The sequence below is a fragment of the Protopterus annectens genome, chromosome 4.part1 (genome assembly GCF_019279795.1).
Source record: "Protopterus annectens isolate FY-2018-M chromosome 4.part1, PAN1.0, whole genome shotgun sequence".
NCBI lineage: Eukaryota > Metazoa > Chordata > Ceratodontiformes > Protopteridae > Protopterus > Protopterus annectens.
This window is the reverse complement of record NC_056734.1, coordinates 377,767,725-377,792,624: the sequence shown is the minus strand read 5'-3', so window position 1 is coordinate 377,792,624 and position 24,900 is coordinate 377,767,725. Positions and strand designations below refer to the sequence as shown.

General features: G+C 38.6%; 1 protein-coding gene across 1 annotated transcript in view; it reads left to right on the top strand.

Annotated features, from left to right (window-relative positions):
• Nucleotides 1-9,589: 9,589 nt before the first annotated feature.
• The window catches only part of EIF2B5 (eukaryotic translation initiation factor 2B subunit epsilon), a gene marked incomplete in the record, with an annotated part of 757,864 nt that continues 742,553 nt past the window's right edge, over nt 9,590-24,900 (top strand). Inside the window, 1 exon segment of the mRNA XM_044070200.1 lies at nt 9,590-9,892. Coding sequence (XP_043926135.1) covers nt 9,695-9,892 — 198 coding nt within the window.

The following is a 24,900-nucleotide window of genomic DNA, read 5'->3' as shown; positions in this document are numbered from 1 at the left end:
GACGGCATTATATTTGAAACACTGGTAATCAACATATCTAGCTACATACAACTGTGAGTCCTTATTTTGGAAAGTAAAGTAAAATAAGACTTGCATTGGTTGAAAGAATGATTCATCATGCAAAACCTCACACTTTAGTATTAAATGTTCCATCTCAATGACAAGATAAAGCTTTACTTTACCTTCTACTATAAGATCTCAGTCTTCAGTCCTAAATTCCACTCATTATTGGTGATGTTTTGCAATATTCTGTTCATGTCTGCAAGGGTTTTCTGTAGATACACTGGTTACTTCCCAGCTCCCCCCAAAAATGCTGGTTGATTGGCTATACTAAACTCTCTCTCTCTATATATATATATATATATGTATATAAAAATATAAATATATATATATATATATATATATATGTTACATTTCCCCCCTTGTCCATCTAGCATATGTAATGGCTGAAAAAGGGTTTATAGAGTCTGAGTAGCCCACTTACTTGGTTAATAAATGATAAACAAACATGCAATTTCTTGATTCCTCACTCCAGAAGCATGAGAAGCAATAAGAAAGGACATTCTCTAAGCCTAGTTTAAATATGGCCTTCCATTACTTCCCTGTGCCTGTATCCAGATTCAAAAAGATCCACATATCCTTTCCAACAGAAAATGTACATTTATTCTGCCCTCCCCTACACATAAGCACGCCTGTACCTCTCTCATTCATGCTAACTGGCTTATAGTTAAAGAATGAACAGGTTTACCTCTCATCTATAAAGTTATAGCACTAAGCATCTCACCACACGTGCTTCAAAGCTGTCTACTACAATATCCCCTTACTCTAGTCATGGAATTCATTAACACCTGCACTAAGTGTACACCATTCTGAGTATACAGGTAATACAAGCATAACTCATGCCTTCTTACTGCTAATTTTAGTTTTCGTGCTGATTTTCTTGCAACCTTAAATATCAAGGGAGATTCATATAGGTTACCACAAACTGCAGACTACATGTACACTTATTGTAATGTTTCTGAGTGACTAGAAAGCGCAAACAAATGTAGTAGAGATGTTCTTGAATGCAGATTGTGTACACTTAGTAGGAGTTAATGAATTTGGCCCATGTTCACAAACAAAGCCTTCTACTCTACTCCACAGATCCCCAAATTCTCTCCATCTCCAAGTGTCTATTTTCAATCACTACTTCCTACTCCTGTAATTAAATGCCACCAAAAAATAACAACAGTCAAGTCCCCTCAAGAGTTTTCCACAAGCAAAATATGTCTAAAAGGTAAATCTACTAGATCACATTTCATAGTCTGCTTCAACATAACCCTTATCGCTCTTAATTTATCCTAAAGTTTGTTTTAGAGACAATTACATTTTGTACAGAATTTTCCTTGAATGTGATGATTATCTTATCTACTGTGTTCTAATATGTTGATTCTTACATCAGGACACATGTTATAGTTACATTTCATTGCTATACACATTGTCTCAGAATGTTGTCTTATGTATTTCCTGATACTTGCATTAATTAATTGTTTTTTGGAATTTGGGGGGGATTTACTCATCACTCTATTGCAAATGACTTTGAATTTGTTCTTTGTAGTCTGGGTTATGAATAAAATGGATCCATTTTGGATCAGCTTAGTACTCTGATCACCAAACATACATATAAATAAAATGTCCCTTAACTATCTGCCATTGCTTTGTCTCACTCTGCTCCATTATACCTACATATCTATACATATAACTATCAACCTCTCACCACCAGAATTTGCAACAGACCAAAAATAATCAGGTACATTTTTAAATATTAGTACTAAAGACGAAAAGTAGAATTATTTATTTGTATTTGTTAACTGGAACAAAGCACTGATCTCAGTGGATCTATTTCACACTTAGCCCAGGAGCATTGTCTGGAAGTGACTTGCTCAGAGTCACACAGTTAGCTAATGGAGGCTGAGGGAATCAAACCATTGGCCACTGGACCACAGGAAGCAACTCATGAGCAGCACTTCTGTGACAACTGCCAGTCAAGTCCATAGTTTTAATGTCTGTCTTTATTTGCTGACTGTGATCCACCATCATGTCTTTATTTAAAAACACACAGGCAAATCAAAATTTTGATCTAAAATCAAGGACATTTCTAAAAATCAAGGACAGGTGAAAGCAAGGCTACACACATCTGCAAACCGAGCAAATACAAATATTACAGATGTAACTCCTGATTATGTACAATGAAGTCATAAAGTGCATATATTTTAACACAAGTTAATAAAGTTATAAATAAAAAAAATTGTAAATGAAATCTTAAAAAAATACCACTAATGGTTACTTGCAGTGACAGGAGGGGGCCCTCTGCTTAGTTACTCCTAACTCTGTCTGACGTGCCAAGATTCATCATCCATGCTTATGAGATGCATCCAACTCCAATAAAGAACCTGTGAACAACTGCTGCCATCTACAGAATTAACTAAATCATTAGGACTCACCGAAATTGGCTCCCATTCCCTACAAATTGTTTGACCACAGAGTATAGTTATATGAATTAGTAGGTGGATGTGCCCCATCACCTACAGCAGACTTAAAATCCTTGGGGAAATAGGGGAAGACATTCAGAAAGAAGTATGCAAATTAGTTATGCCTCGTCATTACACGTAAAGAATGCTGAAAGTGAATACATTTATACAACATTATTTTCAAAGTGCTCTGATCTCATGTACTGTGGTCAGTGTCCTTCAATAAATCCCCCCCAATCTCTCCTTCTGTAGACCCCATCATCACTCATTCAGTAAAAGCTGAAATGCAGAAGTATTACTATTGCTGTCCTTTTCAGAAAGAAGGAGGAACAGATTTGTACTGCCTTTTCCTCATTAGTGATCATAAAGTAAGTAATAAGTGTAGCTAATTTTCCAGAAAGGTGAGAATGAAGAAGTTATGTCTTACCATAACGTTCCATCTGTATTGTTGATCCTCGTCCACTCATTACGTATGGGTTACGGTTCCGATATCGGAACCGAGCTGGCCATATACCAAGCTCGCGCCAGTGAAAAACTCTCGAGCTAAGCAATCTTTTACCCATAATCTCCCTCTCCCTGTTACCTCAGATTGAGTTTGCAAGTCAGAAAAAGATAGAGGCTATCTCTGGTCAAATAACCTAAAGAGAAGGACGGTGAGATCCACGAGAAGCCATAGGAGGGGGAAGGAGGGAGGGTCGTAATGAGTGGACGAGAATCAACAATACAGATGGAACGTTATGGTAAGACATAACTTCTTTATCTGATATTGTTAATCCTCATCCACTTCCTTACGTATGGGGCAGAGTCCCCAGCTACCTCTATTTCTGGGAGGCTTTCATGGAAGGACATTCCTGAGCACCATAGAACCAAAAGATGCTCTTCCCCTGGAGGCCAAGTCCAACTTGTAATGATTGATAAAGGTATGAGGAGTGGCCCAAGTTGGAGCTGCACAGATGTCATGTAAAGAAGTTCTGGCATGGAAGGCAGCAGAAGTTGCCACTAACCTTGTTGAATGAGCCTTGATGGTAGTTGGCAAAGAAGTATTGTGTACCGAATAAATACGGGTCACAGTGTCTTTTAACCATCTAGCCAATGTGACCTTAGCAACAGCACATCCTAATCTAGATCCAGAAAAAGCCATGAATAACTGGTCTGATTTATGGAAAGATTTAGTCCTTTGCAAATAGAAACGGAGTTGTCTGTGTACGTCTAGGGTATGTAGGCAGTACTCTCCCTCATTAGAATGAGCAGGAAAAAACACTGGCAATTCAATGGTCTGATTAAGAGACATTTCAGAAATGACTTTTGGCAAGAAGGAAGGGTTATTTCTTAAGGATACCCTGTCTGGATGAAAAATCAAGTATGGACTCTTTGTACATAGGGCCTGAAGCTCAAAGATACGTCTGGCAGAAGTAATAGCGACCAAAAACAAGGTCTTCCATGACAGATATTTGAGGTTGCATGAAGCAGCTGGTTCAAAAGGGGGCAATGTCAGAGCTTGAAGAACTAAAGATAAATCACAAGGTTGAATAGGTTCCCTGAAAGGGGGTTTCAGATGATTCACACCATTTATGAAGGCTTTACATAACTTGTGAGACATGAGGGAGAAGTCTTGGACATTCTCGTGGAAATTAAAGATCGCAGCCAAATGTACTCTAATGGTAGATGCTGACAGCCCCGATTGAAATAGGGCGGTTAGATATTTGAGTACCATCGACACCGGTGCTGAAAAGGGATCAATTTCCTTATCTTTCAGCCAACAGGTAAATCTTTTCCATTTGCCTAGATAAGTCATTCTAGAGGAGGGCTTATGAGATGCAATAAGAATGTCCTGTACTTGTTAGGGAAGATCATTTTGCCTGGCAATCAAGGGAATTGGAGGAGCCAAGCTGTGAGCATCAGACTGTGCAGGTTGGGGTGAATCAGATTCTGCAGATGGGAGATCAACTCCGAGGTTGGACGAAAAATCCATGGTTGATCTAGCAGGTGAGGCCACAGAAAGGGGAACCAAATCTGATGAGGCCAATATGGAGCAATAAGGATCACTTTGCTCTTCAATCGATGGGCTTTCTTTAGAAACTGGGGAATGAGGGGAGTGGGTGGGAAGGTCGCTGCATTTGAAGTTGGTTGGGGATGCAAAGAGGTCGCAGCACAGATGGCCCCAATGGTGGAAGATCTCCACCATTATGAGAGGACTCAGGGACTACTCGTGAGGTTGAAGAATGCACCTGCTGAGTCTGTCTGCTATCACGTTGGAACTCCCGGGAATGTGCATTGCTAGAAGACAGCGGTTGATAGCCATCGCCCATTGCCATATCCTCATGGCCTCTCGACAGAGGGGGTAGGATTTGGTTCAGCCCTGTTTGTTGACGTACCAGACTACCGCCATGTTGTCTGATTGTATCGCAATTGTCCCTGACGGCAGCAAGGGATGGAATGCCTGCAACGCCAGAAGCACTTAGCTCTAAAACATTTATATGCAGATGGGCCTCCACTTCGGACCAAGTTCCTTGGACTGTCTGACCCTGACACAGCCCTCCCCACCCCATCAGGAGGCGTCTGTGGTCACTGAAGCCTTGGGCTGCTGAGGGGAGTAGGGGCAAAACCATTGTGACGGGTTGTGGTTCAGCCACCACTTTAGATCTTGATTGCATCTCTGAGTTATGTGAATCTTGGCCGAAAGGGGAAGCTGAAAAGGATACCATTGGGTGAGCAGTAGCCATTGTAGAAGCCTCATGTGAAACCTGGCTAAGGGGACAATGGTGATGCAAGCTGGAGCCCAACAGCTGCAGGATTGAGTGAGCTGTGGACTTTTCCATTGAGAGAACTGGTAACAGTTGCTGTCTGATTCTTGATATTCTGTGTTCCGGTATGGACGCTCTGCACGTTTTTGAGTCCAAAATGACCCCTATGAATTCTGTGGACTGAGAAGGGATGAGATTGGATTTCTGCCAGTTTATTGTTATGCCCAACTTTTCGATAGTATTGAGAGAGTATGCCAGGGCTTCCTCCAATAGGTGTCTGGTGGGGGCGGAGAGGAGCCAGTCGTCTAGAGATGGAAAAACCTGAAAACCTTGAAGTCGCAGGTGAGCTGTGATAACTGCCATGCACTTTGTAAACACTCTGGGGGCTGTAGAGAGTCCAAAGGGCAGTACTCTGAACTGGTAATGACCGGCTCCCACACAGAAGCGCAGGAATCTTCTTGATGGTCTGTCCACCTTTATGTGATAGTACGCATCCTGAAGGTCTATCGAGCACATACAATCGTCTTTTTCCAAGAGAGGAATGATAGACTGCATAGTAACCATCCGAAATTTTTGCACACTCACAAATTTGTTTAGCACACTGAGATCCAAAATTGGTCTCCAGTCCCCGGTTTTCTTTGGCACCAAAAATAGTCTTGAGTAGAATCCGGATCCTATCTGGTCTGTTGGGACTACTTGGATGACTCTTTTGTTTAGCAGCTTTGTAATCTCTAGAGCTGCTTCTTCCCTTTGACTGGGTGGAACATCGAGAAATCTTGATGGAGGGACAGGACAAAGTTCAAAGGGGATCTTGTAACCTCTGGTTATTATCCTTTGTACCCAAGAATCGTTGGTAATGGTTAGCCAGGCACAAGGGTACATAGAGAAACATCCCCCAACCACTTCCAGAGGAAAGGGGTTGGGCCGCTCTTCAGGAGTGCTGGTAGGATTGCCCGGAGAAGGAATCTCTGGAACCTTGATTACGTGGACCCCCTCTGCCCCGAAAGGGGCGTCTTCCTTGTGAGTTTCCCCCTCTGCCCCTAGGGGAAAAATCAGCCTGTGTGTCACGGAAAGGACCCTGCAATTTTCTGTACCACATCTTCCTGCTCTTTTGGTTTCTGGAGAAAGCATGCTGGTGGAAGCATAACAGACACCTATGGCAGACAGGGTCTTACCATCCTGTTCACACCCGCCCAATGTAGTTTTAACTTTGTGTCCAAACAAGGAGGAAGACTCGATGGGAGCACTGAGAAAGGAAGCCTTGAAGGGTTCTGCGAAATTACACAAGCGCATCCAGGCATGTCATCTCAAAACAATGCCTGAACTCGCTGCTCTAGCCACTCCTTCTAATGCGTGGGACACCAAGCGCATGGAGGAGTTCAAAATCGATTCAATAGTGGCCAGCTGAGAGGCCACTTTGTCATGGACTTCATCAGACACGGCACCTGCCAAAGTTTCAGAGAGCTCAGATACTAGGTCTTTTTGAAGTCTGGTGAAGTGTGCCATATAATTTAGGGACCTGATAGCAAAGGTCATTGATGCAAAGGTGCGCTTCCCTATCCTATCCAATGCCCTGGACTCTTTGTTGGGCGGATGGACAGTCTGGCTTTCCTCTTCTGCCAGGTCTTTCTTAGTTGCGGCTGCCACCTCCACAGCATCTATAGGGCGATCTTTAGACCAATGAGGTTCAGAAGCAGGGGGGGACAAGATTTTGTCTGACCACCGGGGAATGGCCTCAACAGTATCAGGGGTCTTCCATGCATGCTGCACAATGAGCCGGACCAGTTCGTCTGCAGGTTGGGTAACCCAGGAGGTAGGGGGCCAGGCGCGAAAAGCCTGCAGGAACACAGACTACTCAGAAGTCGGGTTAGAGGACTGCCATTCACCTCTCTGTTTAAGGATTTCTAGGATATCACCAAAGGATACGTCAGAAGGTGAATGAGGGGACCCTTCCCCATCATCAAAGTCTGTGTCTTCAGTGAGAGACTCCTCAGTGGGGCCCATATGCTTCCTCTTGCACGAGGATTTCCGATGAACTTCCTCAGAGGGAGACACTGGGGAAGACACCAAGGGGGTATCCTGTGGGAGTATATCCTGAGACCTCTGCGCCCGGTGTCCACTAGAAGCGACCTGTGTACATAGTGGTCCAGAGGAGGATGGTGAGATAGTAAGCACAGTATCAGCGGTAGATGCCAAGACCTTCTCCATGACTTGGAAAGCAGGTCCACTAGAAGAGGGGTGAGTGCCGAAGGGGGAAGTCACCTCTCACCTAAGTGATCCAGCCTGCCGACTGGGAGTCCCAGGACGGCTGAGAAAAGTCAAATCCTGGGTCATAGCAAAATGTTTCTGCCACGAAGGCAACTGCGGCTCCTTAGAGAGATCCATAAAGGGAACCGTAGAGGGGGAAGTCTGTGTTACGTCAATATATTTCAAGGGAGAAGGATAGGTCTTGAGAGGTGGAATTCCTCTGGTCAAAAGCACTTGATCCACAAGTCACAATACGTCATGTTGTGAGAGGCTTCTGGTAGATCTCACAGATACAGCTGAGGGGGAAACAGGTCTATCTACAGATGAGTGCATCTCAATAGACTGCACCGAAAACAACGGTGCCATAAAGGACTGCACTACAGGTGTCTGCACCGAGGAAGTCATCAGTGCCGATGCAATGGTCTGCAGCGATGAAAAGGTCGGTGCCGAGGTTGGAACTGATAAAATAGTAAACAAGGACTGAGCTGTTGGTTTCAAAACAATGGTGGTCTGCACTGACTGTGAGGTCCGTGCCGGTAAAGAAGTCTGAACTGAGGGGCCCCTCAGTTCCAATACAGCAAAGGACATCGGTGCCATAGACATAGGTGGTGCTGAGGACTTTTTCGGAGCCGAAGATCTAGGCACCGAAGATGTCGGATCTGAGAGAGTGGAATCCGAAGCAGAAATCTTTGCTTTCTTTCTTGGTTGATGAGTCCCCAGCCGGGGATGAATGAAGAGATTTAGCCTTAGAAGCATCCTCAGACTTCTTTTTATGGGATCTTGGAGGGGTTGAGGCCTCCAACCCAGAAATAGCCTCTGAAAAGGGAGACTTTAGTAACCCTTTCAGCAAAAGTTTATTTTTCCTCTCTATCAGTGTCCTGTTGGAAAAATTCTTACAAAGCCCACAGGGTGGGTCAACAGTTAAGTGAGGCGCACCTAAACAGAAAACACACAAAGAATGTGCATCTGAAGTAGGTAGTTTATGTCCGCAATCATAACATCTTTTAAAACCAGTACTACCATTTTTATCTGTCATGTTAAAGGAAAAGCAAATACCAACTATAATATAAAAACACAAAATTACTCGAAGGAAAGAAAGGAAAGGCTATCTACCAACTATGGTAATCAACTGATACCTTATATTAGATAAAAAGGGTGAAAGTGACTAAAATATTTTAGAAAGAAAAGGGAGTCGCTAAATGTGATAAGGTAAAAGAGATCAGAAAATCAACTTTTCTGAGAGAAAAAGTCCTTATTTTGAAATAAAAGGACAAAAAAAGGTTTCACTTAGCTCAAAAGCAACAGCCTGACACGACCTGATGGCGATGCGGCAAACGAAATCTGAGGTAGGGTTATGGGTAAGAAACTGCTTAGCTCGAGAGTTTATCGCTGGCACGAGCTTGGTATATGGCCGGCTCGGTTCCGATATCGGAACCGTAACCCATACATAAGGAAGTGGACAAGGATTAACAATATCAGATTAAACTTTGTAGCTTGTGCTTGTAAGGTAAACATCTTAACCATTACATCAATCCCAAGATATATAGGTTGGTACTACTAGATAATCTGTTTGCAGACTATTACAAGACTAGCCAATAACCTAAGGTCAGAATCAAACTCTGTATCTGTGAGGAGAAAAATTTTAAGCATTATGCCAGCCCTTCCCCCCTCCAGCTTCCCCTCTTCAAAATGAGGAACACTACCTATAATTTTTGAGGAACAATTTTTTTTAAATGTTTAACACAGTCACTTAACAGTTAGAGCTTCATCTGGGAGCGAAGAGTATGGCTATAGTGTGTTACTTTTTATGTATAAAAAATTATTTTCACAAATTAATAAGATTCAATGTTACTTACCATAGATATCAGTTAAAAAATCTTAATACTGAATCTCTCACAGCTTCACTCCCTTTCAATGTAGAACTGCGAGGAAAGTGACGCAAAATAAAGAACGTGCCTCATAATAAACTACAATTGAGAAATGTCTGTGATAGTTTTCTATATTGACAGCCATGCGTAAGATGGCGCTGTCACAGTTCCTAAATGAATTACAGAAGACTGAGCGTGTTTGCTCAATTGAGACCTCTAATCTCCTTTATGCTTTAGAGTTGTGCCTTCGCGCTTGCCGTTGATGCGTGCATCATATTGCTCAGTCCGGTTGGGAAACTAACGAAAAAGAAAACAAACCGTAAACATGTCATCCGCGTGGAGTAAGGCAGGCAATCCTAGGCCCGTTTCAACGAGCAGTACTGCTGGTAGTGGTGGTGTTACCTCTCAAAAGGGAAAGACAGCGGCTGCACAGAATGAGGGGGAGCAGCTGCCACTTCAAGCCGTGCTAGTGGCCGATAGTTTCAACCGCAGATTCTTTCCCATCTCTAAGGACCAACCAAGGGTAATTATTTGGAGCGAATGGATATCGATGAGTGGTAGAAACAGTTGGTAAAAGTCCGGACATCTCATTATATATCTGATAGGTAGTTTACCGGAACCAGGTCAATTTAGTCTTTTTTGCTACTATGTCGGAACGTTTGACAGGTGCTGCCACATGTGGGTGAATCAACGTTTTAAACGACTGAATCACAGAACTCTTGTATAGACTGGTACTCCCCAAGCAACATAGCACAATCCTGTCAATTGGTTGTCTTTTTCTAAAAGTATAATTCATTACAAGATTTCTCCAAGGCATGGTCTTCAGCCTCCCATACTTGGTTTCCAAGTAACTGCAAAGCATCAAGACACACATTACATTATTTCAGCTAGGTTTTATTATTTCAGCACTGTGTACTAGTGGTGTAACGTTTAGACGTGCCTTGAGCTTTCTCTTTTATTTAATATTTGCAAACGTTTACAGTAGATTACATGCATGCTGTTAAAGATGGCATCGCACAGAATGAGATCAGTTAATGTATTTTTTAGTTACTTACCCATTATCCACGTACACTAGTTTCGAGCTTGGCCCAGAGAAAAAGCGAACTATAAAAATAATGTTGTTATGAGGTATTCCTGCATGCAGATAAGAGATGTTAAACTAGACATGTAAGCTGAAACAACTGAGCAGTGAAATCTGGCACAGTAAACAGTACAACAAACAAGCGAGTTAATTTATAGATAAATTAATCAACAGTATTGTTGTACCCTAATTAAAGATGGAAACAGCGATTGAATAAGGTAAATACTGTACTTTCCTCACAGGAAGGAAATCTGACCTCATGAGAAAGGTATAGAGAAAGGAAGGACTATATCAGGATGGATATAAATGTAAGGGGAAGATGGCATTAAGAACATAGGAAGATAATGTAAGTAGTAGTGGTATATGAAGGGAGGGTGGAGGGAGAGTAATAAAAGGGAGGTGATTACAACAAATTCCTGAAAAATTATAAAAGCAAGATGATGCGAGTTAAATAGAGATGCTACTAGACTGTTTGAATTATGTAATGTGCTGAACACTGGGGCATTTGCAATGGGGCTTGCCTTTGTAGGTGATCCCTGAGTTGAGACCTGAAGTTTGAGTAAGAGGTGATATTTTGAGGTTGGCTGGTGGGTCTTCCCAAAGTGATGATCATAAGATGGAAAACTGTTTTGTACTGTTTAGGTTGTTTCTGGGGAAAAAACGATTATAGGACTTGTGTGAGCTTGACTTTTCAGGTTATAGGGTAGTGTCCTGTACATAAATTTTGTTTCTAGAGGAGGGAAGGTTTCCAAATCTAGAAGCTTAAGTTAGAGTGAACCAAGCAGCAGATATGCTCTTTGCTTTGTATGTAGCCATTGTGGTTTTTTGGAGGCATCAGTGTTCTCTTTTCAATGGAGGGACTAATAAAATGTCATATTTTGTTAGTGTTCAGAAATCACTAATATTTTAGAAGAGGCTGTTGTAATTAGGGAAGATCTTATTCTAGATGGGCAACTAGAATGCCTTCTCACCTGCTTATCTGACTGTGGCAGAGAGTGAAAGAGAGGGAGAGAGTTTCTTAGTCCAAAAATGGCAAGGACTGATTGTTTAGGATTTTTTGAAATGTGCAGCTGGGAGTTGTGGTATTGATCTAGCCAGATGTCTAGATATTTCAAATAAATATTTAACTTGATGGTCTCATTGTTTAATCTAACTATTTGGAAGGTACTTATGGTTTTGGAGAGTGGTACTAAACAGCATGGCTTTGATTTTGGAGGTGTTAAATTTAAGACATAGAATCCAGATAGTAAGGTTGTAGAAGTCCTGTTGGAGACTGGCTTTAATGGGTGAAGGAAAGGTTCATGACCTACATAATGCCATGGCATTAGTATACAAGATCAGAATGAAGTCTAGGTGGTCGAGCAGGAGTTTTCTTATAAAGAAGAAGAGAAGGGGAGAGGGCAGGAGGAAACCTAGGAAACGCCTTTCAGCAATGGGGCTTCTGGGGATGTAGAGGAACCCATTTCAACTATGAAGTTTTGGTTGAAGAAATCATCCTGAAACCAGTGGGGGACATTTTCATTTCCTTCCTGCCTTTTGGTAAACTAGTTTGGTACAAAATTGCACAGTTTTCCATGGCACTATTTATGCTCACAATTCTGAAAGATGCAGAGCTTGAAGTTTTACCTGATGTACAGTAGTTGAAATTCAGAGATTTATGGTTAGTAATTGAGAACAGTGATGTTAGGTTATCCATCTCCTCTTAAAAGAAATAAAGCAGTTTGGGTATTTAGAATATCTCAGTTAGGAGATCACATGCACAGAATGCTAAAACCTGTTTTGAACTTTACTCTCCCCAGATGCTGAAATACTTATGGAGAGTTATTTGCATAGTTTGTGTCTATCTTAGCACGGTCTCCTGACCACCTTAGTGAATATAGATATGAAAACAAGGTTACAATTTAAGCAGTTTTCTAAGAGTAACAGAACAGCTGCATGGTTGGAAGAGAGCATTCACATTATGTCATCTAGTTTCATTGATAAAACTGCACTAGTAATAGAAACAGTGTTACCAGTCACTTCTGTTTTGGTAATGTCCTCAGCTGTTCTTTGCATGACTGGTAATTAACCAAGAGTGAGAGGCAGCAGCCTTAGGAATTTTCTATAGCATTTTGAGGAAAAAGGTAACAACAGACATTCTTGCCTAACAGCCTTACAGTAGCTATAGCATTAAGAGCATATACTGATAAGGGCTGTGTGGTTGAAGGAAAAGGCTGAGCATGCCAGTAGAAGAACAAGGGTTGAATGATCAGCTTGCAAAGATGTTGATAGAAAAATGCCAATAGTGAGTATTGTGTCTGCCCATGTCTTTGCATCCATTGTCTGCACAATTCGCCATTCCCAACCATGGCACCATCCTTTCCTTGATGATTGTAAGATTCACTGAACTCCAATGATCCACACTGTGTCCCACCATCAGTCATTGCATTCCAGGGTCCCATTCATCCTCTTTAAGAAGGGATATTGCCTTAGATTTCAATTAATCTCTTCCAGCTGCTATTAATTTCCCTTACTCACACTTGTGCCCTTCCCGCAAGCTGCAGACTAATCACTCATGCCTTCTCTTCATTTTTTTTCCCTTGTGTATTCATTTTTAGTTGTCTAAATGCATTCTACCAACCTGATTTTCATTTCCTAAATGATTAACAGGATTGAGTGTAGTACTCCAGATGTGAACTTGCCAATACCCTGAACAGTTTAAGGGTAATATCAGGATTTCTTGAGTCCATACCCTCTCTACACTTGTTCAGCGGCTTTCATTGCTAATACAATGTGTAGCATGAATCTTCATACTGTGCCTTATGATTTTATGTATGGATAATTATAACCTCCAAATTATCTTTATTTTTAATCTGCCTTTTGTAGAATCACCACACCTAGATTGTGTGCTTTTTTTATTTTTTTCTGCTGAAATACTTCTTTAAGTTTATTTTTAAACTGCCCAAGGAGTGCCCAGTTTACTGACCTGGCCTCCTCGGGTATTACTGGTGATTAACCCTTCCATTTATGACCCCCATAAAAATTGTGTCATCTACACACAGGCACGTTATCCTTAACTGCTCCTTTGTGGTTTGTGATGGCTATTCTAAACAGTAGTTTTGCATTACTGATTTCTTTGCTACTCCACTGCTTACTGACATTTGTTCTGAGAGTTCTCCCACTAGCTGACACACACTACTTTCAGACATACTGCCCGTTTTCCTGTCATCTTCATTATGGGACCCACCCCATACCTTTTAATTTCTCCACCAACCTTCTTCAAGATACTGTATCAGAAGTATTGCTGATGTTCATGCACCCCTCATCTACAAAGTCCTTTAGCTACCTTATTGGTGACCAAGTCATAGAACTTGGTCAGACTTAGTTGAAGAGGGCTGTGCTATGTGAAGCCTTGCACTCTGTTATCAGTAACAGTACTGCAGGGATTCTATACCCCCTTTTGATAATCTTCCTCCATAACATTCTCTGCGATAGAAGAGAGACTAATTGATCTGTAATTACCTGCCTGCTTCACACAGCAGCTCTTTCAAGGGAGCCACTACTGCAAGGTTTCAGTCATGTGGCATTGTTTAAGTAAATATGATATTTTGAGCCTGTGGTTCCTCCATACACCACTGCCAACCTTGTTACTGCCCTGTGAGATACTTTTTTCATATTTATAGCATCACCAGAAGTCCCATAGACTGTTCCATGTTATTTATATGGCAGGTACCCATTCTCTTCATTGGAGATTAGATGTGCAAATTATGCAGTAGCTCAGAAATAATTAAATAGGATGAAAACACAAGAGCAGTCATCTTTAAAAACATTTTTGACAATTAATCGAAATGAAGTGTGCAGCGAGAGTGCGACACTGCTAAATGAAGTAAGAACAGGAATTGTTAATGCTGTCTTATGTGCCACAGCAGACAAAAAAGTATTCTATTTTTATGTGCTAAAAGTATACCTACTTTCTGTATTTGTTTTTCAGAAAATGTACTTGCCTTCAGTTTAACATATGCATGCTTTGACTGAAGAGACTAGAAGAAAGGGTTATGATTATTGAGAAAACAAAGGAATGTACAAGGGAAAACACCTCATGTTAGAGAAAACATCCTGTTAATATGTTCTTAGGATAGTTTTATGTCTTGATCCCTACCTTATAGATGTCAAAATGAGAATTATTAAATGGTTCTTTAACTCCTCAACACACACTCTGTGACTGAGACATTAAATGTGCAATATGAGGGTAAAGTGTATTTTAATTAATGTATTATCTGCACAGTATAGATGTGGAGCATTTTGCTTCATGTTCAGTTACTTTGCTGTATGGGAATGCAGTTTCCATTTTTGAGGCAGGGAAATGGGAGCTGAATATTTCATTATCCACCGCAGCTGCACCGCAGGCCAAAAGCTTGACCCCTTGAATGTGAAAGTATCTTGAGTCCGATTTAATGTCAGGTATGTTAATAAGGTGTAGGCTTCTCTCCTAAAATACATCTTTCTAGACTCATGCATTCTTTAACTGTACTTTACTGTAGTATTTTATTAAGACATTGTGGAGTGTGAAAGCGTTTAAGGTAGAGTGAAGTAATATGTATTGAGGAAATGTTTGTGTTTTGAAAAATGTAAATATGGAAAGGCTTCAGGATATGAATTACATAAATGACTCATTTGTTATAAAAACACTTTGTAGAAGTTACTTTTTGATCAGAGTTATGTTTTATGTATGTCTCACAATAAGCAGTCATCGTCCAACAGTCCCCCATCATTGCAATTAATAGTACAGTAGGATTTTTGAGCCAGTGAGACTTGTACATATCTTCCAGTTGTATGCCCAATTATCTGTTTTCCTACCTTTAAATTTTTGATATTGCAGAAAAAAGTATAGTAATGAAGCTGTAAGGATAATGCAGAAGGCAGTCTCTGGTCCCAGAGGTTAGGAGACTGTCTTTTCATAGCCATATTTATTATAATTCTGTTGTGAAAATATCTGTCATAATTTGGAAAACGTTTAACAACTGGATTGGCACAGGGAGATGATCAATCCTTAAGGAGTTCCTTTATATACCACAAAAAAAATGTCCAGAAATGCAAAGTTGCAAACACTATAGTATCAACTGGAAACAAAATAAGTCCAGGGTATCACAAGATAATGCTTTAATAAAAACGATTTAGCGCTTTTATCAACCAAAATGTTGACTTCTTCAGAATACAATAATAATACAATCAGTCCCTTAAATATTTTTACTTTTTGGCGCCATTATATGTTTGGCCAATGAACAACCAGTAAAAAATTATTTTAAAGTGATACTCTGTCTAATTATCAAAACACAGTTCTTGGCAAAACATACTTAAAATGTTAAGCACAAAAATCACATTTAAAACCTGTGGTACGAAATATGTTATGTGTACGGCCAGTGCCCTTCTGAGATCACTAATTTAACAACGTGCCAATAATACAGGCTTGAGAGGTATGCTGTCATTCAAGCCGGGGTAAGTAGTGGCGTCTAAAAGCAACTGCTAGTTGACTTCTTTCTCCCCTAAATTAGATAGGGTATCACTTTAAAATAATTTTTTATTGGTTGTTCATTGACCAAACATATAATGGCGCCAAAAAGTAAAGATATTTAAGGGACTGATTGTATTATTATTGTATTCTGAAGAAGTCAACATTTTGGTTGAAAGCGCTAAATCATTTTTATTAAAGCATTATCTTGTGATACCCCGGGCTTATTTTGTTTCCAGTTGATATTATAGCGTTTGCAACTTTGCATTTCTGGACTTTTTTTTTGTGGTTTATTGGTTGATTCCCGGAACACTATTTGTTTGAATTGTTAGTCGAGGACACTATGGATTCGCTGGAAGATCTTCCTTCAATTTTTTCACCTGTGAGAAGAGATGATATGCTTAAACTTCAGTCGGAAGTAAGCATACTCAAGGGTGAAGTTACCAGGCCAATCGAATTGTTTACTCAAAACAGCACGGGACGTACAGATGTGTTAGTGCACCGTATGCTTGCTCGAAACGGAAGTGATGCCTCAGAGGAAATACCCAACGGTCAAGGCAATGCCGTTAATGTGGATACCCGAGAAACCACTTTGGCCTCTTATAGGATTGTCAACAACAAGGACAACAGCAAGGGTTCGGAGAGAGAAATTATTTTAGATTTTTCTCTACATGACAATTCGGTGGAGGAGTATTTACTCAAAGGAGCGAGACCAAAGAAAATGGGAGATAATGTGCACATATTCATCAGCCGTTAATGGCAAAGGTACTTTTAATAACATTTCGAATAACATTACAGCAGCTAGAGACTACCACACAAGTGGCTGTAATTTGAATTTTAATGATGTACTCAAGATGGAATACGACTTTGACTCAAGCAAGGGTCAAGGTATTCCAAGGACTGATTGTTAATTTTAATAGTAACATTGAAAAGGGAACACTGAGGGATATTTTATTTATTTTTTTATTTATTTTACATTTGTTAACCGGGCTAGTCTGGCTGGAGACATGTCCATTTTCAGCAGAGGCCCGAGGAGAAAAGCTCCATTAACATACTAGTAACTTACAATAAAAAAAACAAACAATCAAATAACAAAAATCAAAACAAAACCAAACAAACAAAATATATAAACATAAAAGCAAATAAAGGAACAATTATTATGTAGTTTAGTAAAATGCAGAGGCATTTTAACAAGAAATAACAATGGAGAGGCAACCTTCTTTTGTAATAATTGCTAGAGTAATACTGCTAGTAAATGAAGAAGATTGAAAATAAACTGACATATGGAGAGTCAATAAAAATTACACTATTTACAATTTAGAATAGAACAAGTTGTGCCAGGGCACTAGTATTAGGAAAGAGATTTGCATAGAAGTGATCTGTATATAAGCTAGAAAAAGAAAAGATGACAAGATGCAGTGATATAGCATGTAGATGGAGGAAATAGGAAGTGTAAGAAAAAAAGAGAAAAAAAAAATTCTGCAAGTGGGTCAGTAGAGGCATAATCAAGAGTAGTGAACAACCAGTAGAAGTGAAAGGGGGGGACTGGAAAGAGGGGAATTCTTTGCTGAGCTCAGTCAGGATTAGAGCATGGGCATAGCCAATGGGTTTGTAAATGGTTTCTTATTTGTTTTTTGAAAAGGTGAGGTGAGCTTAGGGTGGTCAGGTCTACGGGGTCTATTTTTTCAGCTCTATTCAGATATGATATACTTGTTGGGTAAAAAGCTGGGTACTGTCAAAGACATTCAATTAGACAACGCTTATTTAAGAAAGTGCATGGAGTCCAATATTGTTCAAGTGGGGTTACGTTTTTTTAACGTACCCATGGGCATCACTTTAACTGAAAATATACAGAATGAATATGAATAGTTATTTAACAAATTTGGGTATGAGTTCATGAAGCTTATTATTAAACATAACGATGAGAGATTATACTATTTGCTTGTTGAAACTGAGGAACTGAATACTGCTATCCAAAATGATTTATTATTTTCTGAATGGCAGAAACTGTATATTAATCAGCTTAGAAATGTGGAGAATAGAGCTGAAAAAACTGAACGTGATTTGGAATAGTTTAGATTAAAGAAAGCATATTCATGGAAAGATGTTAATAGAGTTGATCCCAAACGCATTCCAGGGAAAGTCATTCAAAATCGACATGATCCAGGAACTACTAGGTGTCAAGTACATAATAGATATAATAACAACAAACATTTTTATGGGGGTACAAAACAGTATCAACAAATGTACCGGAACAAAAATTGGCACAAAGACAAGGGGGAATGGAGGAACAGAGAGCAGGATTGGAACATGAGGTAGTACTGGCAAAGGATCCACACTCTTCTGAGGTTTTATAATGAGATGGTGTGCAACTCACTATGGGTAAATTTAATGTGTATAATTATACTGATGTGCAGATAAAGAACATTTTAGACTCTTAAAGGAATGAAGTTTATACCAAAGACAAAACTTGATATAGTGAATACGTTAACTGAACTGAAATTGTTTCTTAGGAAATTGAATTTGACAGTTTTCTTTAAGGGTAAAACTAGTATACCTAGATCAAACATGCCACTGAAAAAAAGTAGGTTTGTTCCACCTGCTCATCCTAGCATAGCTACATATGAGAAAGGGGTAACTAAAGAGATGTATTCACTTTTACGAGACACTGAAGGCAATAGGCTGAATAATAATTTGACATATAAGGAAACTGCTATTTTGAAACAACTTAAAATGGATAGTAACATCAGGATTATGAAACCCAACAAGGGTGGGGGTGTAGTGATTTAGGATTCCTACGAATGCATCAACAAGATGTATGATATATTACAACATTCGGGGAATTGTGAATCTGTATCGTTGAATGAAATCAATATTGCCTACAGACATATAGACATGTACCTAGAGGAATACCTATTGGATAACATCTGAAGAGTATGAGTATATGAAGGTGGATTATCCCAAATTAGCTATCATAGTGGGTATCCCTAACATACTAAGGACATAACCCCCCTTTCAGACCCATTATTTCGGGTAGTCAATCAAAAACCTTCTGTACAGGAAGCTTATGCTAGATAAAGAAGCTTAGCAAGATAATTTTTGTTTCTTATGATCGTGCATTACCATAAACAGATTTTTATTTCACAAAGATTAAAAGTTCTGCACGATGTATTTAGATAGTCCTGGTAGGTCTGTAAATTATTAAATTTAAGATGTTAAATGCCATATTTTATTAAATTTAAGATGTTAAATGCCATATTTTCCTGTCACAAATTATCTCCAGGAATCCATGGCTTCCCTTTTCTCCACAGGCATTTTTGAATCAAATTCTGCTTTATCTTTATTAGCTTTACCTGGGAGCAAAGCTGTCATTTAGTTAAAGTAAAAAGAGAGAAGTATCATTATCACAATCACTCTGTAAAGAAAGTGTAGATTTTTGCCATTATAGCTGGAATTTAAATGCATTAAGAAGCTGTCAAAATTTATTTACTGCCTAAAATATATCCATAGTGTGTATATATAATCTAAATAGTTTAACTCTGATGAAACATTTTCTGCCCTCAATTAACTGAGTTTTCTCATTATTGGGAATGTAGCTCAAAGCTGTTTCAGCATATTTAATCTCCAAAAGAAGCTAAGACTAACATTTTTACATCTAATAACAGTGCTATGAAATCCAATTGAAATTTTCATGTTTGATAAAAGTAATTTGAAATTTTGGTAGATGTAAACAGTTTGAATGTAAAGTTAACCTATTAGAAAACCTTTTTATCAGTGCATTCTTTTCAGACATCCATAACCCCTTTTTGCCATTTTTACACATGGGGTTGGTGTGTCGCTTCAACAGTGATAATCAGTTGGAGCCATTGTTCACACTGTCGGGTGGCTAGCCCTGCCACAGTTGTTCTTTTATACCACATATCCACACTCACACCTAATGCCAATTTAGAGTGTCCAGTCCACCTACAGCATGTTTTTGGAATGTGGGAGTCAACTGAAGCACCTGGAGAAAACCAACATGAACACAGGGAGCATATGTACTTTCTGTGCATCAGCCAAGAACCGAAAACCTCTTGCTGTGAGGTGACAAACACTACATGCTTGCACCACTGTTCTGTCATGTAGCTTGTATTTTTCTCAGAAGGGAGTCCATTGTAATAGGTAATAAAGTTGATTGGGGACAGTACAGGCTAATGTGATTATTTTGACTATATTTCATATGTTATAAGGAACATGTAGTGCATCAAAATTTAAAATTGTTGCTTGTATATTCAGTGCATTGAAGGCTTTCAGTGCATCCAAAGCCATTAAAGTAAGATCCACAAAATAACCATATATTTTGACCAACAGTTACACATTACAGTTCACCCTAGCACAAAACAGAATTAACCTGGAACATGATACAAATAGCTGCAGCCTTAATCTTTTTTTACATTCAAATATTAAAACAGTAGGAGTAAAATGTTTCTTAAAGTTCTTTTTATTTGTTTATTTCTGCTTTTTTCCAACATATTTGTGAATGTAACTCTTCCATTATATTGCCTTCAGGAACATGAGTATTACTGTACTTTTGTTTTCCTCAAAATATTTTTATTGAAAAAGATTTTTATAGCATACTTATTACATATGATTAAACAGAAATAGATTCAGGAATATTAAATCAGTCTTGTATACATAATAAATAATTGAAACATTTGAAACAACAAAAAAAGAAAAACATACTATTTACAAGGGTGTCCAGATAAGTATTTGAGTTGCAGTTTAAAGATATGAATCGAAAACTTTCAGTCAATTTTTCCAAGTATCTCCGAAACTTTTATCCATGTGTTGTAGTATGAAATAATTCTTTCGGTTTTTGCTTTGATTGTAGCCATTTCCATTCTTGAAACATTAACAGTGATGTTTTTGAATCCTATAAAGGTAGGAGAAGTCTGTCTTTTCCAGTTAGTGGTAATGGTTTTACGAGCAATTGTCAATAGAGCCCAAAGTAATGAGTATTTAAATTTAGAAACAAAATTTGGAATTGGAGCATTGAATAAAATTAAAGATGTGGTCAGCTGAAAATTATCATTAAAAATAGTTTGCAAAAAATAGTTAATTTTCCCCCAGAAAGATTTTAGTATAATACATTCATATGACATGTGGTGCCAGTTAGGAATCACCTTATGTTTACATCTCTAACATCCTATTTCTTGACTGGTTATTAATTCCATTTTATGTGGAGTAAAATTAATTTCATGGATGTATTTCCACGAAAACAATTTCCATTGTAATGACAAGGAAGTTCGCATTCAGAAACTTAATTAAGTTTTTGTCTTCGTGGGATGGTGATTATTTGCGTTCTTATAATAATTCCAATAACTTTCTTTTAAACTTAAGAATTTGTATTTTTAATTAATTTATACAATTTAGAGAGATGGGCTTTCCCCTGAACTGTCTATTTGTAATAATCCAGATATTCAATAAGTTTAGATATGTTCTGTCTGTTTGGCATATATATCAAATTAATTCTAGTTATAAGATGAGTTTTTACTTCATGTAATGCCAACCACATTTCATTTTCTGTATTAAATTTACTCATTAGTTGTTTTATATTAAGAATTTTTCCAAATTCCATGAATTGATGCCAAAAATGTTTTTCTTTCTGAGTAAAATCATATTAATTTTTTTTTCCCTTAGCTCGTCCTGGCTGCTGTGCGTTCCTGCCTCTGGAGACTTAACGTCTCTGAAGCCTGTTGACCACCTGAAGGTCTGGGTTTGTTTAACCTACCAAAGACTCCAGTCACCTACCCTACCTACGTATTATACACTATATATTCTTGGATAGACTCCTCCTGAAAGACGCAAGAAAGTACGTCCTACAAACTCTTAAAGCTCTGAAGCCTGTTGACCACCTGAAGGTCTGGGTTTGTTTAACCTACCAAAGACTCCAGTCACCTACCCTACCTCGTATTATACACTATATATTCTTGGATAGACTCCTCCTGAAAGGCATAAGAAACTCTGAAGCCTGTTGACCACCTGAAGGTCTGGGTTTGTTTAACCTACCAAAGACTCCAGTCACCTACCCTACCTATTATACACTATATATTCTTGGATAGACTCCTCCTGAAAGGCAAGAAAGCTCTGAAGCCTGTTGACCACCTGAAGGTCTGGGTTTGTTTAACCTACCAAAGACTCCAGTCACCTACCCTACCTACGTATTATACACTATATATTCTTGGATAGACCCTTTAAATTTGGAAACTTAGCCTGTTAACTAGTCTGGAGAACTAAAAGCATTATCTTGTGATACCCTGGGCTTACGATTTTGTTTCCAGTTGATATTATTATAAGCGTTTGCAACTTTGCGTTTCTGGACTTTTTTTTTGTGGTTTATTGGTTGATTCCCGGAACACTATTTGTTTGAATTGTTAGTCGAGGACACTATGGATTCGCTGGAAGATCTTCCTTCAATTTTTTCACCTGTGAGAAGAGATGATATGCTTAAACTTCAGTCGGAAGTAAGCATACTCAAGGGTGAAGTTACCAGGCCAATCGAATTGTTTACTCAAAAACATGCACGGGACGCATAGATGCTGTCAGTGCACCGCAGTGATGCTTGCTTTCGAAAACGGAAGTGATGCCTCTTCAGAGGAAATACCCAACGGTCAAGGCAATGCCGTTAATGTTGATACCCGAGAAACCACTTTGGCCTCTTATAGGATTGTCAACAACAAGGACAACAGCAAGGGTTCAGAGAAAGTAATTATTTTAGATTTTTCTCTACATGATAATTCGGTGTAGGAGTATTTACTCAAAGGAGCGAGACCAAAGAAAATGGGAGATATGCGCACATATTCATCAGCCGTTAATGGCAAAGGTACTTTTAATAACATTTCGAATAACATTACAGCAGCTAGAGACTACCACACAAGTGGCTGTAATTTGAATTTTAATGATGTACTCAAGATGGAATACGACTTTGACTCAAGCAAGGGTCAAGGTATTCCAAGGATGGATTCAGTTAATTTTAATAGTAACATTGAAAATGGAACATTGAGGGGTATGATATACTTGTTGGGTAAAAAGCTGGGTACTGTCAAAGGCATTCAATTAGACAACGCTTATTTAAGAAAGTGTATGGAGTCCAATATTGTTCCAGAGGGGTTACGTTTTTTAACGTACCCATGGGCATCACTTTAACTGAAAATATACAGAATGAATATGAATAGTTATTTAACAAATTTGGGTATGGGTTCATGAAGCTTATTATTAAACATAATGATGAGAGATTATACTATTTGCTTGTTGAAACTGAGGAACTGAATACTGCTATCCAAAATGATTTATTATTTTCTGAATGGCAGAAACTGTATATTAATCAGCTTAGAAATGTGGAGAATAGAGCTGAAAAAACTGAACGTGATTTGGAACAGTTTAGATTAGATTAAAGAAAGCATATTCATGGAAAGATGTTAATAGAGTTGATTCCAAACACATTCCAGGGACAGTCATTCAAAATCGACATGATCCAGGAACTACTAGGTGTCAAGTACATAATAGATATAATAACAACAAACATTTTTATGAGGGTACAAAACAGTATCAACAAATGTACCGGAACAAAAATTGGCACAAAGACAAGGGGGAATGGAGGAACAGAGAGCAGGATTGGAACATGAGGTAGTACTGGCAAAGGATCTACACTCTTCTGAGGTTTTATAATGAGATGGTGTGCAGCTGACTATGGGCAAATTTAATGTGTATAATTATACTGATGTGCAGATAAAGAACATTTTAGACTCTTTACTAAAGGAATGAAGTTTATACCAAAGACAAAACTTGATATAGTGGATACGTTAACTGAACTGAAATTGTTTCTTAGGAAATTGAATTTGACAGTTTTCTTTAAGGGTAAAACTAGTATACCTAGATCAAACATGACACTGAAAAAAGTAGGTTTGTTCCACGTGCTCATCTTAGCATAGCTACATATGAGAAAGTGGTAACTAAAGAGATGTATTCACTTTTACGAGACACTGAAGGCAATAGGCTGAATAATAATTTGACATATAAGGAAACTGCTATTTTGAAACAACTTAAAATGGATAGTAACATCAGGATTATGAAACCTGACAAGGGTGGGGGTGTAGTGATTTATGATTCCTACGAATCCATCAACAAGATGTATGATATATTACAACATTTGGGGAATTGTGAATCTATATCGTTGAATGAAATCAATATTGCCTACAGACATATAGACATGTACCTAGAGGAATACCTATTGGATAACATCTGAAGAGTATGAGTATATGAAGGTGGATTATCCCAAATTAGCTACCATAGTTGGTATCCCTAACATACATAAGGACATAAACAACCCCCCTTTCAGACCCATTATTTCAGGTAGTCAATCAAAAACCTTCTGTATAGGATCTGCTGTTGATAAATGGTTGAAACACATTTATGATTATGTACCGCATGTTATAAAAGATTAATTGGATTTTTTAAGCAGGTTGACATCTAATATATGGAAGAAAGAATTGACATTTATCACCATAGATGATGTTGACCATTTTTCATGCATTCCAAAACGGGAGGGGTTGGAAGGTTTTCATAACAGTATTTGCCAAGCTGGGAAATCATCGTCAGAACCTCATTGTTGATTTATATGTCTATTGTATTAGACAACAATTTTATTTTTTATGAAGGTGAATATTACAAACAGACTAAGGGTGCGGCTATGGAGGCGGCATGTGCCCCCATATTTGCAAATCTCATTATGATAGATTGGGAAGAAAACAATGTATTTAATAGTGAATTGGACAGGTATATTAAACTATACATGAGGTTCCTGGACGATATTTTTATTCTACGGGATGGTCCTTTTGATATTATTGATCTATTTATTAGATATTTAAATGACACAAGCCCATTCCTTAAATTTACATACACTGTCAACAAGAATGGTATTGCA